General features: G+C 34.1%; 5 protein-coding genes across 5 annotated transcripts in view; 2 read left to right on the forward strand and 3 right to left on the reverse strand.

The window, feature by feature from the left end:
* Positions 1–4,901, forward strand: part of LOC123009166 (small G protein signaling modulator 2-like) — a 17,847-nt gene extending 12,946 nt beyond the window's left edge. The window contains exons 7-11 of the mRNA XM_044405291.1: positions 833–1,245; positions 1,298–1,633; positions 2,801–2,925; positions 2,980–3,437; positions 4,214–4,901. Coding sequence (XP_044261226.1) covers positions 833–1,245; positions 1,298–1,633; positions 2,801–2,925; positions 2,980–3,437; positions 4,214–4,302 — 1,421 coding nt within the window. The 3' untranslated portion in view covers positions 4,303–4,901. The remainder of the gene's footprint in view (positions 1–832; positions 1,246–1,297; positions 1,634–2,800; positions 2,926–2,979; positions 3,438–4,213) is intronic.
* Positions 4,591–6,511, reverse strand: LOC123009383 (cell cycle checkpoint control protein RAD9A). The gene is made up of 5 exons (XM_044405656.1): positions 6,217–6,511; positions 5,933–6,174; positions 5,615–5,885; positions 5,338–5,518; positions 4,591–5,286 (listed from the first exon to the last, which is right to left on the reverse strand). The coding sequence occupies exons 1-5, from the start codon at positions 6,248–6,250 to the stop codon at positions 4,923–4,925; spliced, it is 1,092 nt and encodes a 363-aa protein (XP_044261591.1). The 5' UTR covers positions 6,251–6,511; the 3' UTR covers positions 4,591–4,922.
* A 49-nt stretch (positions 6,512–6,560) lies between these two features.
* On the forward strand, positions 6,561–7,676 carry LOC123009387 (vacuolar protein sorting-associated protein 29). Its single transcript, XM_044405660.1, has 4 exons — positions 6,561–6,799; positions 6,872–7,063; positions 7,114–7,349; positions 7,398–7,676. The coding sequence occupies exons 1-4, from the start codon at positions 6,797–6,799 to the stop codon at positions 7,513–7,515; spliced, it is 549 nt and encodes a 182-aa protein (XP_044261595.1). The 5' UTR covers positions 6,561–6,796; the 3' UTR covers positions 7,516–7,676.
* Positions 7,378–8,862, reverse strand: LOC123009384. Its single transcript, XM_044405657.1, has 2 exons — positions 8,104–8,862; positions 7,378–8,054 (listed from the first exon to the last, which is right to left on the reverse strand). The coding sequence occupies exons 1-2, from the start codon at positions 8,860–8,862 to the stop codon at positions 7,791–7,793; spliced, it is 1,023 nt and encodes a 340-aa protein (XP_044261592.1). The 3' UTR covers positions 7,378–7,790.
* Positions 8,863–9,059: 197 nt separating this feature from the next.
* LOC123009378 (citron Rho-interacting kinase) overlaps positions 9,060–11,299 on the reverse strand; it is a 10,061-nt gene continuing 7,821 nt past the window's right edge. The window contains exon 5 of the mRNA XM_044405642.1: positions 9,060–10,306. Within this exon, the coding sequence (XP_044261577.1) occupies positions 9,171–10,306 (1,136 nt within the window). The 3' untranslated portion in view covers positions 9,060–9,170. The remainder of the gene's footprint in view (positions 10,307–11,299) is intronic.

An 11,299-nucleotide genomic window follows, 5' to 3' on the forward strand; every position in this document is an offset into this window, starting at 1 on the left:
AAAAAAACGTCTAAATATTAAAATCAATGTTTACATAAGAATAAGAACTTGTCTAGGTAGTAAACAATTCGACAATTAAAATATTATTTGAACTTTAAATATTTAGGAGATCCCAAAATGTTAAATGACTATAAAATATGGTAGAATTCTTTTAATTTTACCCGAATGTTGTAAACTTAGTTGTCTCTCTCGCTCTTCAAGTAAGTAGGTAGGAGCAAGTAAGATAAACGTTATGCCGTTCCCTGGTCCCACCAGTGGTATGTTGTCTTTCTTGCACTTAGGTCGTTTAAAAGAGACAGCAAACTTTAGCACGCCTATCTACTTCACTCAACCAAAACATAACAGTGATTCTCAATAGGTTAAAAAATGCAGCAAAAGAAATTGACAAATAATGAATGGATGTTTAATAAAATAAACAGACTGTTAACATTTTGTTTTGCTTAAAAACATACAAGACTTATTAATTTATTAAAAAAGTAATAATAATAATAACAAATTTTAGCTTAATGGCGTCTCATAGTTTGAGAACGACTGGTGGTCCCTCCTATTTTTAGCTACGCTTGACCGTTTGCATTTTGTCTCACTCATTCGCATAGTAACAACAAAGACAAAACTATTAGCGCATGGGATTGTGTTATTTGACACAGTTCTAGTTAAAAACAACATGGAAAACGTAATTTTCCTAAAAATTCAAATCCTAGGTGGTAATTTCTTGTTGACGAATCTGTATTTCCAATTACACAATATGCTCATTGTGTCACGAAAAAATAATTCGTCGTTTTGTATTTCCTTTTTCAAGTTTATTATTAGCCACCCCAAAGGCGTTTTCTAGATCCGCCACTGTCAGTAACTATTGCCAACTTAATTTCAAACTCACAGGCCACTTGGTGTTTAGGTATTACAATGGAAAAATGGAACGAACTGTGCAAAGACGGCGTGGTGAGCAACTTCGACGAGGTCTACCGTCTGACATATTTCGGGGGCGTAGCCCACGAGCTTCGCAAAGACCTATGGCCGTACCTTTTAGGGCATTACAAATTCGGAAGTACAACCCAGCAACGATTAGAACTAAGTGAAGAAACCAAACAAGCTTACGAAAACACCATGTCTGAGTGGTTGGCAGTTGAGGCAATCGTCCGACAACGCGACAAAGAAACCCAAGCAAATGCCATTGCGAAACTGAGCAGTGAAAGTATGAGTGGTGAGCAAGTCCCAGCTCAGATTCAGCGTGACTTAAGCAATGAAGTAGTTTTTGCAAAATTGACACAAATCGATTGATCTAATTCGACTATTTAAGGTTTTCGAAGATATGTTAAGCGATGAAGATTCAGAAGAAAAACCATCAGAAACGCGACGCAACACCATCAGGTATGAGAGCGATGGAGAAGTCGAAGAAGTGCAAGTTAACACACACGAGGAGTTGAAAGATTTTATCCACAATGTTATTGTGACAAACGCGAGCGTGGATATGGGAAATTTGTGCAATGATAATGACACAGGACACAAAAATAATCTAGATGTTGTTGCTGAAGAGAATTCCTCGCTTGATGCTTGCATAGAAGCCCATGGATTGGCATCGCCGGCTAGATCGGCGTGTGTTTCACCGGCCAGCTCCAATGGAGGCGTTTACAGTGTAAGTAGTTGGCATAGCAACGGCGCAATTGCGGCACTGTGATTGGCTATTGTATAGTCAAGTCAGGGGCGCACGTTTATACAGGGTGTTCCGTTTTTATTGTTACAAATTTAAACAGGTGATAGGATATTCAATTCTAAGACAAAAGTTTCCTATAAACATGTATCGAAAAATGCTTGGTAAGGGAGCTACACCCCCTGGAAGGGGGCTAATATGTTTTTGCTAATATTTCAGAAACCGTTTAAAATAAAATTACAAAATTTGGTACAGATGATAATCTTTATACACCTAAACGAATTCAAACATAAAATGTCGAAACTTTTAATCAGGGGCGTACAAAACTGGGGGAGTTTAGGGTAAAAAAATTCCCTATTTATTTTGGCTTTAGTTTCTCGGTACTTTCAGCAACAAAATCTTAAGTTCGATAGTTTATCACAGAAAAGTCTCTCTTGTGTCGATACGACTTATTGCTTTTGAATAAAATTAATTTAAAATTTATGTTACACACCAATACAACATTCAAATAAATCAGAATTTACAGAATAATAAAAGCAAGAAGTTCATATTTTTTAATCAACTTCAACTAATTAACATTACATTACAGTAACAATAATAACATTAATTAAATGAATTTGCCTAAATCTAAAAGAGTTCAAAGTGACCAACATTTTGGTCAATGCATAACTAAAGAAACTAGAGCCAAAATAGATAGGGTATTTTTTTACCCTAAACCCCACCAGTTTCGGACGCCCCTGATTAGAAATTTCGACATTTTATGTTTGAATTCGTTTAGATGTATAAAGATTATCATCTGTACCAAATTTTGTAATTTTATCTTAAATGGTTTCTGAAATATTAGCAAAAGCCTATTAGCCCCCTTTCAGGGGGTGTAGCTCCCTTAGCAAGCATTTTTCGATACATGTTTATAGGAAACTTTTGTCTTAGAATTGAATATCCTATCACCTGTTTAAATTTGTAACAATAAAAAAGGAACACCCTGTATAATCTTTTTCATTTTAATGTGCATCAAGTAAGTTGTAGAAGTCTAAATGCATCTTTTATTTAAACACAAAAAGTGTCATTAATACCGTGCGATCAAAAAATAAATAAATTAGATAAAATAAAACTAAAAACACCACAAAGGTTAAATTTAAATGATCATTTTAGCAAGAACTTTTGGAAACTTTTGGTTTGAACCTCCACCGAATCGAGAAAGACGTGCAAAGATGCGACCGCAATTACTGGTATTTCACAGTGGATAATCTCGAGAAATTACGCAACGTTATGTGCACGTAGGTCACAATTTGGACGGTAAAATATCGAATTTTTCTCATTCCCATTTCTAGATATGTTTGGGAACATCTAGACATCGGCTATATGCAAGGAATGTGCGACTTGGTGGCCCCACTTTTGGTGGTTTTCAACGACGAATCGTTAACTTATGCTTGTTTTTGTCATTTGATGGAACGAATGGTTGAAAATTTCCCGAATGGCAATGCCATGGATTGTCATTTTGCCAATATGCGATCTCTGATACAGATTTTAGATTCGGAAATGTACGAATTGATGCATTCACATGGTGATTACACACATTTTTATTTCTGCTACCGATGGTTTTTGCTCGATTTTAAACGAGAATTGGTTTATTCGGATGTCTATGCTACGTGGGAAGTCATTTGGGCCGCTCAACATGTCGCTTCAAGTCATTTTGTGCTTTTTTTGGCCTTGGCCTTACTGGAAACCTACAGAGACATTATCCTGTCCAACTGTATGGACTTCACCGACATAATCAAGTTTTTTAACGGTAAGTTAATGAAACTAAGTTGGCAACACTGGATTATTGGTGATATCAGATAGTGGCAGCGACGGCCAGACAATTGACTATAAAAATGTGACATTTGAAACATGTTGCCAACCTAATTTCAAAGTCAGAAATTTACTAACTTTTCCAATGCAAATACCGGGTGCGGCATCCGTTACGCTCAGAAAGAAAATCCCCACTTCTAATTAAATAAAATTGTTGAATTTTTTTACACTTACCTGGACATTAGTAAGCTACATTCTCCAAGTTTTTGGTAATTTTTCATTTACAAACAAAACCAAAAAAAAATAAAAAGTAATTTTCTCCCAAAAAGTTTAATTCTAATTTTTATACTGTCCTACGCAGATTCACTTCCTACAAATGTTTACAAAATCAGAAAAAAAAATACCAATTAGATTTTCAATTAAACGCAATTTTACATCTTAACTTTGAAAATCATTTTTATTTATGACCTGCTACTTGTGCCATCGTAAATTTAGGTGACAATGGAGAACTGCAATTGGGGTAAGATTCCAAGGTTTACAACAAAAAGACTCTTAAAAGCGGTCGGCTACCAGTAAATGATTCTTTTGTTACGGTCATTTATTATCAAAAAAAATTAGAAAAATTCTCAAATTATACCCTATCAATAATTAGTTAGGTATATGAAATATCGCCAGTTTTAATTAATTAGAAGTCGCGTAACCGATGCCGCACCCGGTACAATGTATTAATTTTTTTCAATTATTCGTTCAAATTGTGAAAAAACAATTTTTCAGAAATGGCCGAAAGACACAACGCGTCAGCTGTGCTGTCTCTGGCCAGAGATTTGGTGCTTCAACTGCAACTGTTGATCGAAAACAAGTAGAATTCGATGTAGTGTGAAAATTACTATTTTTAAGTAGATAGAGGATAAATCAAAAAATACCTCACTATTTTTAAAAAAAAATTGATTTTATTTACCGATTTGAATTGCCCAAAAAAGCGTGCCAAAATGTTTCAGTTTGAAAAAAATTGGTTAAACGTGTGCTTCATATTTTTATATTATTGTTGTTGTATCGGCGTTTATTTGAAGTGTTGACGGTTTGTAAGATACGATATTTATTTTGTTAAAAAAATACTATGTGTAAAATATATATTTTATAAAAAGTTAGAGAACGTGGAAATAAATTCTATATTCTGTAGTTTATACATTTTAAACAAGAAACAATATTTACCAAATACAAATATTTAACTTATCACTATTTTATGTATGAATGTTTAAATGTGCCTTTTTTATGCATCTTTCACACAGTATTTTATCTGTATCAAAACATAATAAAGTTAATGGGATTTTGTGCTTTGATTGCAACCGTGCCAAACGACGTCCCGTTTAACTTTCTTATCTGATGATTTAACGAAATGTAAATAGAACATATCAATTCTTCTTATCTCATGTTGTATGAAATATAATTATTTAATATATTATTTTGTGTACATTTCTACCTTTCACTCGGAGTCGCTGTTAGGGGCCAGAACGTCCCCTAGCACCGTCTCACTAAACGTGGGGTCAAAACAACGCCCAAACACCATTTTTACCTTCTTACTCCTTGGAGACTCCGGTGATTTTGGTATAACATCATCTAGTCTCTCTTTATCATTCTCCACTTGTCTCATCAAATCACGAAAACTACTTTCTTTGGAAAAATCACCACTTTGCCAATTCTCTGTTTCACTAGGTTTCTTATTGCTCGCCACTTTATTCGATGAACTTACAGTTGCAACTGAAGAATTGGTGTCGGAATATGGATCAAGTGTTGCAACGATGAAACTCACTTCAAAAGTGGGATTTTTTAAAATTATAGATAATGGTCTAGAAAAATTATTTTCATTTTGAATTACTTAATTAATCAAATAGACGTACTTTCCCCCAATTTCAAAGTTAAAATCCACGTCAAGAGTAAAAGTTTCAGCAAAATGAACGAGGGTGCGAAATGGTTTCAGGGAGAAATTAATTGAAGTGGTTTTTGTAATCTGGTAACTCAGAAACTCAGTTGAGTTCAAGTTGATTTGTGTTCGCATCATTTTTGGACGACAAGGAGTACCTAAAAATCCATGCTTATGCAACCAACAATACACACGTGTACAATGGACTACTTCGGTCGATTTTAAAAATAACAAATTGGTAATTGCGCACTTACCTAAGCAATAATTTCGCGCCACAACCTTTTCTGGGGTGATTTCAAACGTAACTTCGTCGTCAGTGAGATTAAACATTGATAGCAATTGGCTGTAGAATGAGCTAGAGGCTGATACATTACTACACCCTGAATTGGTGACAACCCCAATTGATAACGTTTCAGTATCCATGAGACGTAGCTTATGTACCATTACAATATCGTCACATTTGTATTTCATTTTAAATGTGATTAAATCACTATCTGTTATGTATTCGATTTTAAAATATTCGAGCTGAAAAAAGACACTAAATAATTTTTTAAATCACTATTACACCGTACCTTTTTCTCCAAATTCCCCTTAAAAAGCGGCAGAAATATCTTCATGTGTATTTTACAACTAATGACTTCGTTTGAATCATCTTGGTTCATTTCATAACTGCTGAAAAATGTATCTAACAAATTAAAACGGGCACAAACTGTCTTGCTTGAATTCAATGTTATGAAAGACAACCCCTCGGTTTTTGCTTCCATGAACAATTCGTCGCCGATTTTCGCCAAGGCCTGTAAAGCTTTGGCTAAAACTTTAACAAAATTTAACAATGTAATATAACCTCACATTTTACCTTTCAGATTCGTCCCCGGAATTATACAGTCCATGACCGTTTCGTGAAAATGAACTAAACACAACGACTTATAATCAAACTAAACATTTTAATCCAAGATTAAGCTCAATTTTTTAAATTGACAAGTTTGAGCGTCTGACATTTGACAATTACGAATTTCTTCTTTACCGACACGGCCGAATGTCAAAATTGCTCTCTTGTAAATAATTCAAACATTTAAATAGAATAATGGGGGTGACCTAATTATTAAGCAAAATAAATTTTTTCAAAAGCGAGAAAATTTCAGAGTGTTGACAATTATGAATTCTTCTTTACCGACATGGCCGAGTGTCAATGTGAAAATTACTCCTTTGAAATTAATTAAATTATTTAAACAGGGAAATTGGGGCATCCCAATTACTACACAAAGCTCAAGATTTTGAAGCGCAATCAAGTTCAAAATTTTCAGTTTGAGTGTTGACCATTATGAATATGAATTCCTTCTTTACCGACATGGCCGAGTGTCAATGTCAAAATCCACCCCCTTGAAATTAATTAAAACATTAAAACACTATATTGGGGCGCCCCAATTTATGTAAAAATGGTAATTGCCGGTTACTTGGCTAGGGTTTGAGTCAAGTTTGTGCAATTTTTCAATTAACCTAACTTTTTACAGCTGGTCCTGGTTTTGGGCGATTTACACATTCCTCATAGATGTAGCACTTTACCCCCTAAGTTCAAAAAACTCCTCCTCCCCGGCCGGATACAACACATTCTTTGTACGGGAAATTTGTGTACGAAGGAGTCTTACGACTATTTAAAAACATTGGCTAGTGATGTTCACGTTGTGAGGGGCGATTTTGATGATGTACAGTGCTGTTTGTGTGTCTTTGGCAAAAATAATGTTCTCATTTTCAGAATTTAAATTATCCTGAACAGAAGGTAGTGACCGTGGGACAGTTCCGTATCGGCTTGTTGCATGGCCACCAAGTGGTCCCCTGGGGCGACCCTGAATCCCTGGCCTTGATTCAGCGACAGTTAGACGTGGATATCCTTATTTCAGGACATACACACAAATTTGAAGCTTACGAACACGAAAGTAAATTTTACATTAACCCAGGATCGGCCACAGGGGCCTATAATGCACTGGATATGTAAGCCCATTTCCCACTTGTTCTGTAAAATTTACACAAGTGTTTTAGAACTGTAACACCGTCTTTTGTCTTAATGGATATACAGAATACCACTGTTGTGACGTACGTCTATCAACTGGTTGGGGATGAGGTTAAAGTCGAAAGGATTGAATTTAAGAAAAACTAAATCTTTTATATTTATGTATAAATTATGTTATTGATGAGTACAATTTTACTTTCAAATATTTGTAAATTCGGAGAAGTGTATCAAGTTTTGCAATTTGTATTTATATTAATTGAAATCTCTTGTTTTATATACAGAAAATTGAATAAAAGCGCTGGTTAGTACAACGTTTTTATTTTTACCTCAATTTGTAAGAAAAACCGTAATTGATTGTGTCGTAATTATAAAAAAAATTACAAGGTGTATTGTTGGTTGCCTACATAAGAACTGAAATTTCCTTATATTTGCACAATTTTATCGTCAAATTGTATAATAACGATAAGATAAGTCACAGTGACCCCCAAAACGTCTAAAACGGTCTTCGTTTCAATCGTGAAATAATCACAAGCGCTGAAAACCGGAAAATAATGGGTCGAAAGCGAGACAATGAGCTCGTCCAACTCTCCATTTGTTTTTAGAGCGATTTTTTTAAGCACATTTAGGATTTTTACGACTTTTGATCGTACTCTCCCACATTGCAGTATCAAAATAATTAGTGCAACCTAGAAGGAAATCGTCAAAACTTGAAAAACAAATTACAATCATCATTACAAAAAAAATGCAAAGTTGGAGCAAATCCGATGATATAATTTCGGCCATCTTGTCCGATTTGTACTTGTGTTCATTCCTGACAACACTACTGACGTAATCTAGAAGCAGTAAAGTCGAATATGACGTAAAAAGGAGAAAGAACCAGCCAAAAATATCATTAAACGCATCAATAGTCATTTTGAATTTGTAACAGTCTTTCTCCACTATTTTTGTCAAAGTTTTGACATCCAAAGTGTCAAGTATTTGTCTGTTTATCATTTCGTAATGTTCTAAAAACAGTTGAAGACACGTAGAAACGACAATTATGTCAAAATACAGATAGTAAAGTTGTATAATCAGGACGATTTTTCTTAGAAGGTAGTCAAAATTTGACACGAAGTGACCCACATAAATGTTGTATAGGGCAAATATTAGAAAAATTGCTTGTGTCAGAATTAATTGCACAAAGCTTGATTTGTTTGTTTCGTCGTGAGACAAACTTTTAAGGAGCAAATTCCATTTTTTACGTTTCAGGGTTATTGTCAAAGAATTGACATTTGACAACCACAATGTCACATCTGATAAAACATTTATGACAAGTTTAATATCGGTCAACTCTTTGTAAACCGGTGCTTGATACAATAATGAGATTACAGCACCCCCTGTTAGTAAAAATAACAAAATTAAAATGTAACATTTTTGGAAAAAAAACTTGACTGGTGCCAGTCCCAAAAACTGGCCAATTCTCAAAAGAAATTTGAGTTTTTTCAAGTTGGACATACTGTCACAAATCACCGCAACGTTGGAAATGATTTGATAACTATCAGTGCTTTCAACAGGAAATGGGTTCATAATATTAAACGCTTTTTTGTATTTTTAATATTTAATTTTGATGACAGGTGACTGGTGTAATTAATGTTGATACGTGGGCATCACTCTCCAAAAAAATTTGTTTCCGCAATTGGCACAAAAAATACTTCAAACGTAAATGACACTTTATTTAATAAAAATCCTTACAAAACAAAAGTGCGATAAATCTAAAATAAAATAAATAGACAAAAAGGGGCAAGATTTAAGTACAGTGCAACTTATAAATTAGTTTGTGAAAATTTAACCCTCTTTACATTATCTTCGCTACTATTGTCCAAATCGGTGGAATTCCCATCAAGACTTTGTACCATCGAACTTGTAAAACTAAACCTGTCCTCATCCCCGCCTTCTGATTGGCTGATCGAACTGACATCATCACAATCAACTATTTTCCTCCCCTCCAACATTTTAACCCTACCATCATGGTAGACATAAATCCCTTTATGGGTTTCCCCCAAAAATCGCACATTTTTCAAATCAATTGTGACATTCCCCGACATCCCTCTTTCCCCAATTTTCAAAATTTCCACTCCGGTGAATTGAAAAATGTACAAAAATGGCGCCACAAAATGGAACCCGATTGGTAGATAACTCGTTTTTAACTCCTCCTCCCGCGAACTTCGTCCATATTCGTCCACAAACACCGAAAATTCATTAAAACAAATCAAAAATTCTTTCGGGTTATCCGAAATTTGCAAAATGGCCACCGGAAATGACTGCATTTTATGACACTTGACCGCAAATTTCAATTTCGAATCTGACCCATCGAGAAATTCCTCGGCTTTAAATGTCGCTAAATCAATTTCGAAAAATTTATCAGCGCCAACTATCAACGAGTGTTCCGTAAATAACGCACACCCTAACGGTTCAGCCGTATCCATGATTCTCAACGGTACAAAATCGTAGTTTTCACAATCGTATTTCACTATTACCAACTGTCGACTAGTCGCAGCACAAAATAACTGATGTTTGGGGAATTTCGACGCTTCCAGGTAGTGAAAACCGTCCATTTCTTTGATTTTGATGTCGCTATAAGTCAGGACCGGCTTAGTACAAGGCGCACATTGAGTTAAATTTATGAGATGGTTTAAATCGCAGGAAATTAAAACGCTATTTAGACCGGAAATCATGACGACGATATTGGAGTCTGGGATTATCGAAACGTGGTGAATGTCGGTGGGGCCCTCAATATGGAGGAGTTGGCCGTTGTGGTAAGAGTAGAGACCTTGATCGGTGCCTAAAAGTTTGATGTTTTTTGTCAAATCCAGGACGCAGTTGGCGTAGATTTGGTCGGGGAGGGCGAGGGTGGTCTCCAGGTGCTGGCCGGCGTCTTCATCAAAGAGCTCTTGAAACGCTAAGAAAAATATTGATTCGGCCATTTATTAAAACGTAAAATTTCTTTCTTTAAATAAATTTTTTTTAATTTTTTTTTTAAAAAAAAAAAAAAAAAAAAAAAAAAACTAAACTACAAACTTGCAAAACGCTTCCTGTTTTTCGTCAAATATGAAATTTTTATGAAATTAAGATAGCATAAATATGATTTTTTTACTTAAAAACCAAATCGTGCCCAAAAATTTATCGATTTTCAAATAAAATAGTATATTTACTTGTGATAGTCATAAAAATGGTCACTTTTGTGACGTGTGCAGATAAAATTCTATTAAATTAACGATTTGTTATAACATTTTAGTTAAAAAAAAATGTATTTTTTTACTTTACTGGCTTTTCGAACTAAAGTTTTCTTCTGCAAAATGTCAAATTATGGAAAAAAAAAATTGTAAAATATGTATTATTTTTTCAAAATTTTCATTTTTATTTCTCCTAAATGAGACACTGTAGCAATCTAGAGAAAGTTTCGAGAATATTAAATTAAAAAGCGCTAACGTAGAAATTTTGCAAAATAAATTTGTTGCCTTCGTGGGCCGTGTAAAAAATTCTATTAAATTAACGATTTGTTATTAACAATTTTGTTAAAAAAAATGGTCTTTTTTTACTTTACCTGCTTTTAGAAATGCACTAAAGTTTTTTTTTCTGCAAAAAGTCAAACAACGGAAAAAAAATTAATTGTATGTATTATTTTTTCAAAAATTTCATTTTTATTTTTCCTAAATGAGACACCATCGCAATCTGTAAGAAATTTCGGGAATATTAAAAAGAATCGAAAAACGCCAACGTAGAAATTTTGCAAAATAAATTTGTCTTCGTGGGCCGTGTAAAAAAAAATCTATTAAATTAACGATTTGTTATTAACAATTTAGTTAAAAAATGGTCTTTTTTTTACTTTACCGACTTTTCGAACTGCACTAAAGTTTTCTTCTGTAAAATGTCAAATTACGGAAAAAAATTT

The sequence above is a fragment of the Tribolium madens genome, unplaced genomic scaffold (genome assembly GCF_015345945.1).
Source record: "Tribolium madens isolate multiple individuals breed KSU strain unplaced genomic scaffold, Tmad_KSU_1.1 Scaffold_71;HRSCAF=194;Tcas5.2_LG6, whole genome shotgun sequence".
NCBI lineage: Eukaryota > Metazoa > Arthropoda > Insecta > Coleoptera > Tenebrionidae > Tribolium > Tribolium madens.

Bases quoted from the DNA above. Each gene is read 5' to 3' on its own strand.
- LOC123009383 (XM_044405656.1), bottom strand. From the start codon at position 6,250: ATGGACTGTATAATTCCGGGGACGAATCTGAAAG. The intron at 6,175-6,216 runs GTAAAATGTGAG...ATTTTGTTAAAG, and splicing joins TCCGGGGACGAATCTGAAAG to TTTTAGCCAAAGCTTTACAG. The intron at 5,519-5,614 runs GTAAGTGCGCAA...ATGGATTTTTAG, and splicing joins GGCGCGAAATTATTGCTTAG to GTACTCCTTGTCGTCCAAAA.
- LOC123009387 (XM_044405660.1), top strand. The intron at 7,064-7,113 runs GTACAGTGCTGT...TCTCATTTTCAG, and splicing joins TGAGGGGCGATTTTGATGAT to AATTTAAATTATCCTGAACA. The intron at 7,350-7,397 runs GTAAGCCCATTT...CAAGTGTTTTAG, and splicing joins GCCTATAATGCACTGGATAT to AACTGTAACACCGTCTTTTG.
- LOC123009384 (XM_044405657.1), bottom strand. From the start codon at position 8,862: ATGTCCAACTTGAAAAAACTCAAATTTCTTTTGAGAATTGGCCAGTTT. The intron at 8,055-8,103 runs GTAATGATGATT...ATTTCCTTCTAG, and splicing joins TCCAACTTTGCATTTTTTTT to GTTGCACTAATTATTTTGAT.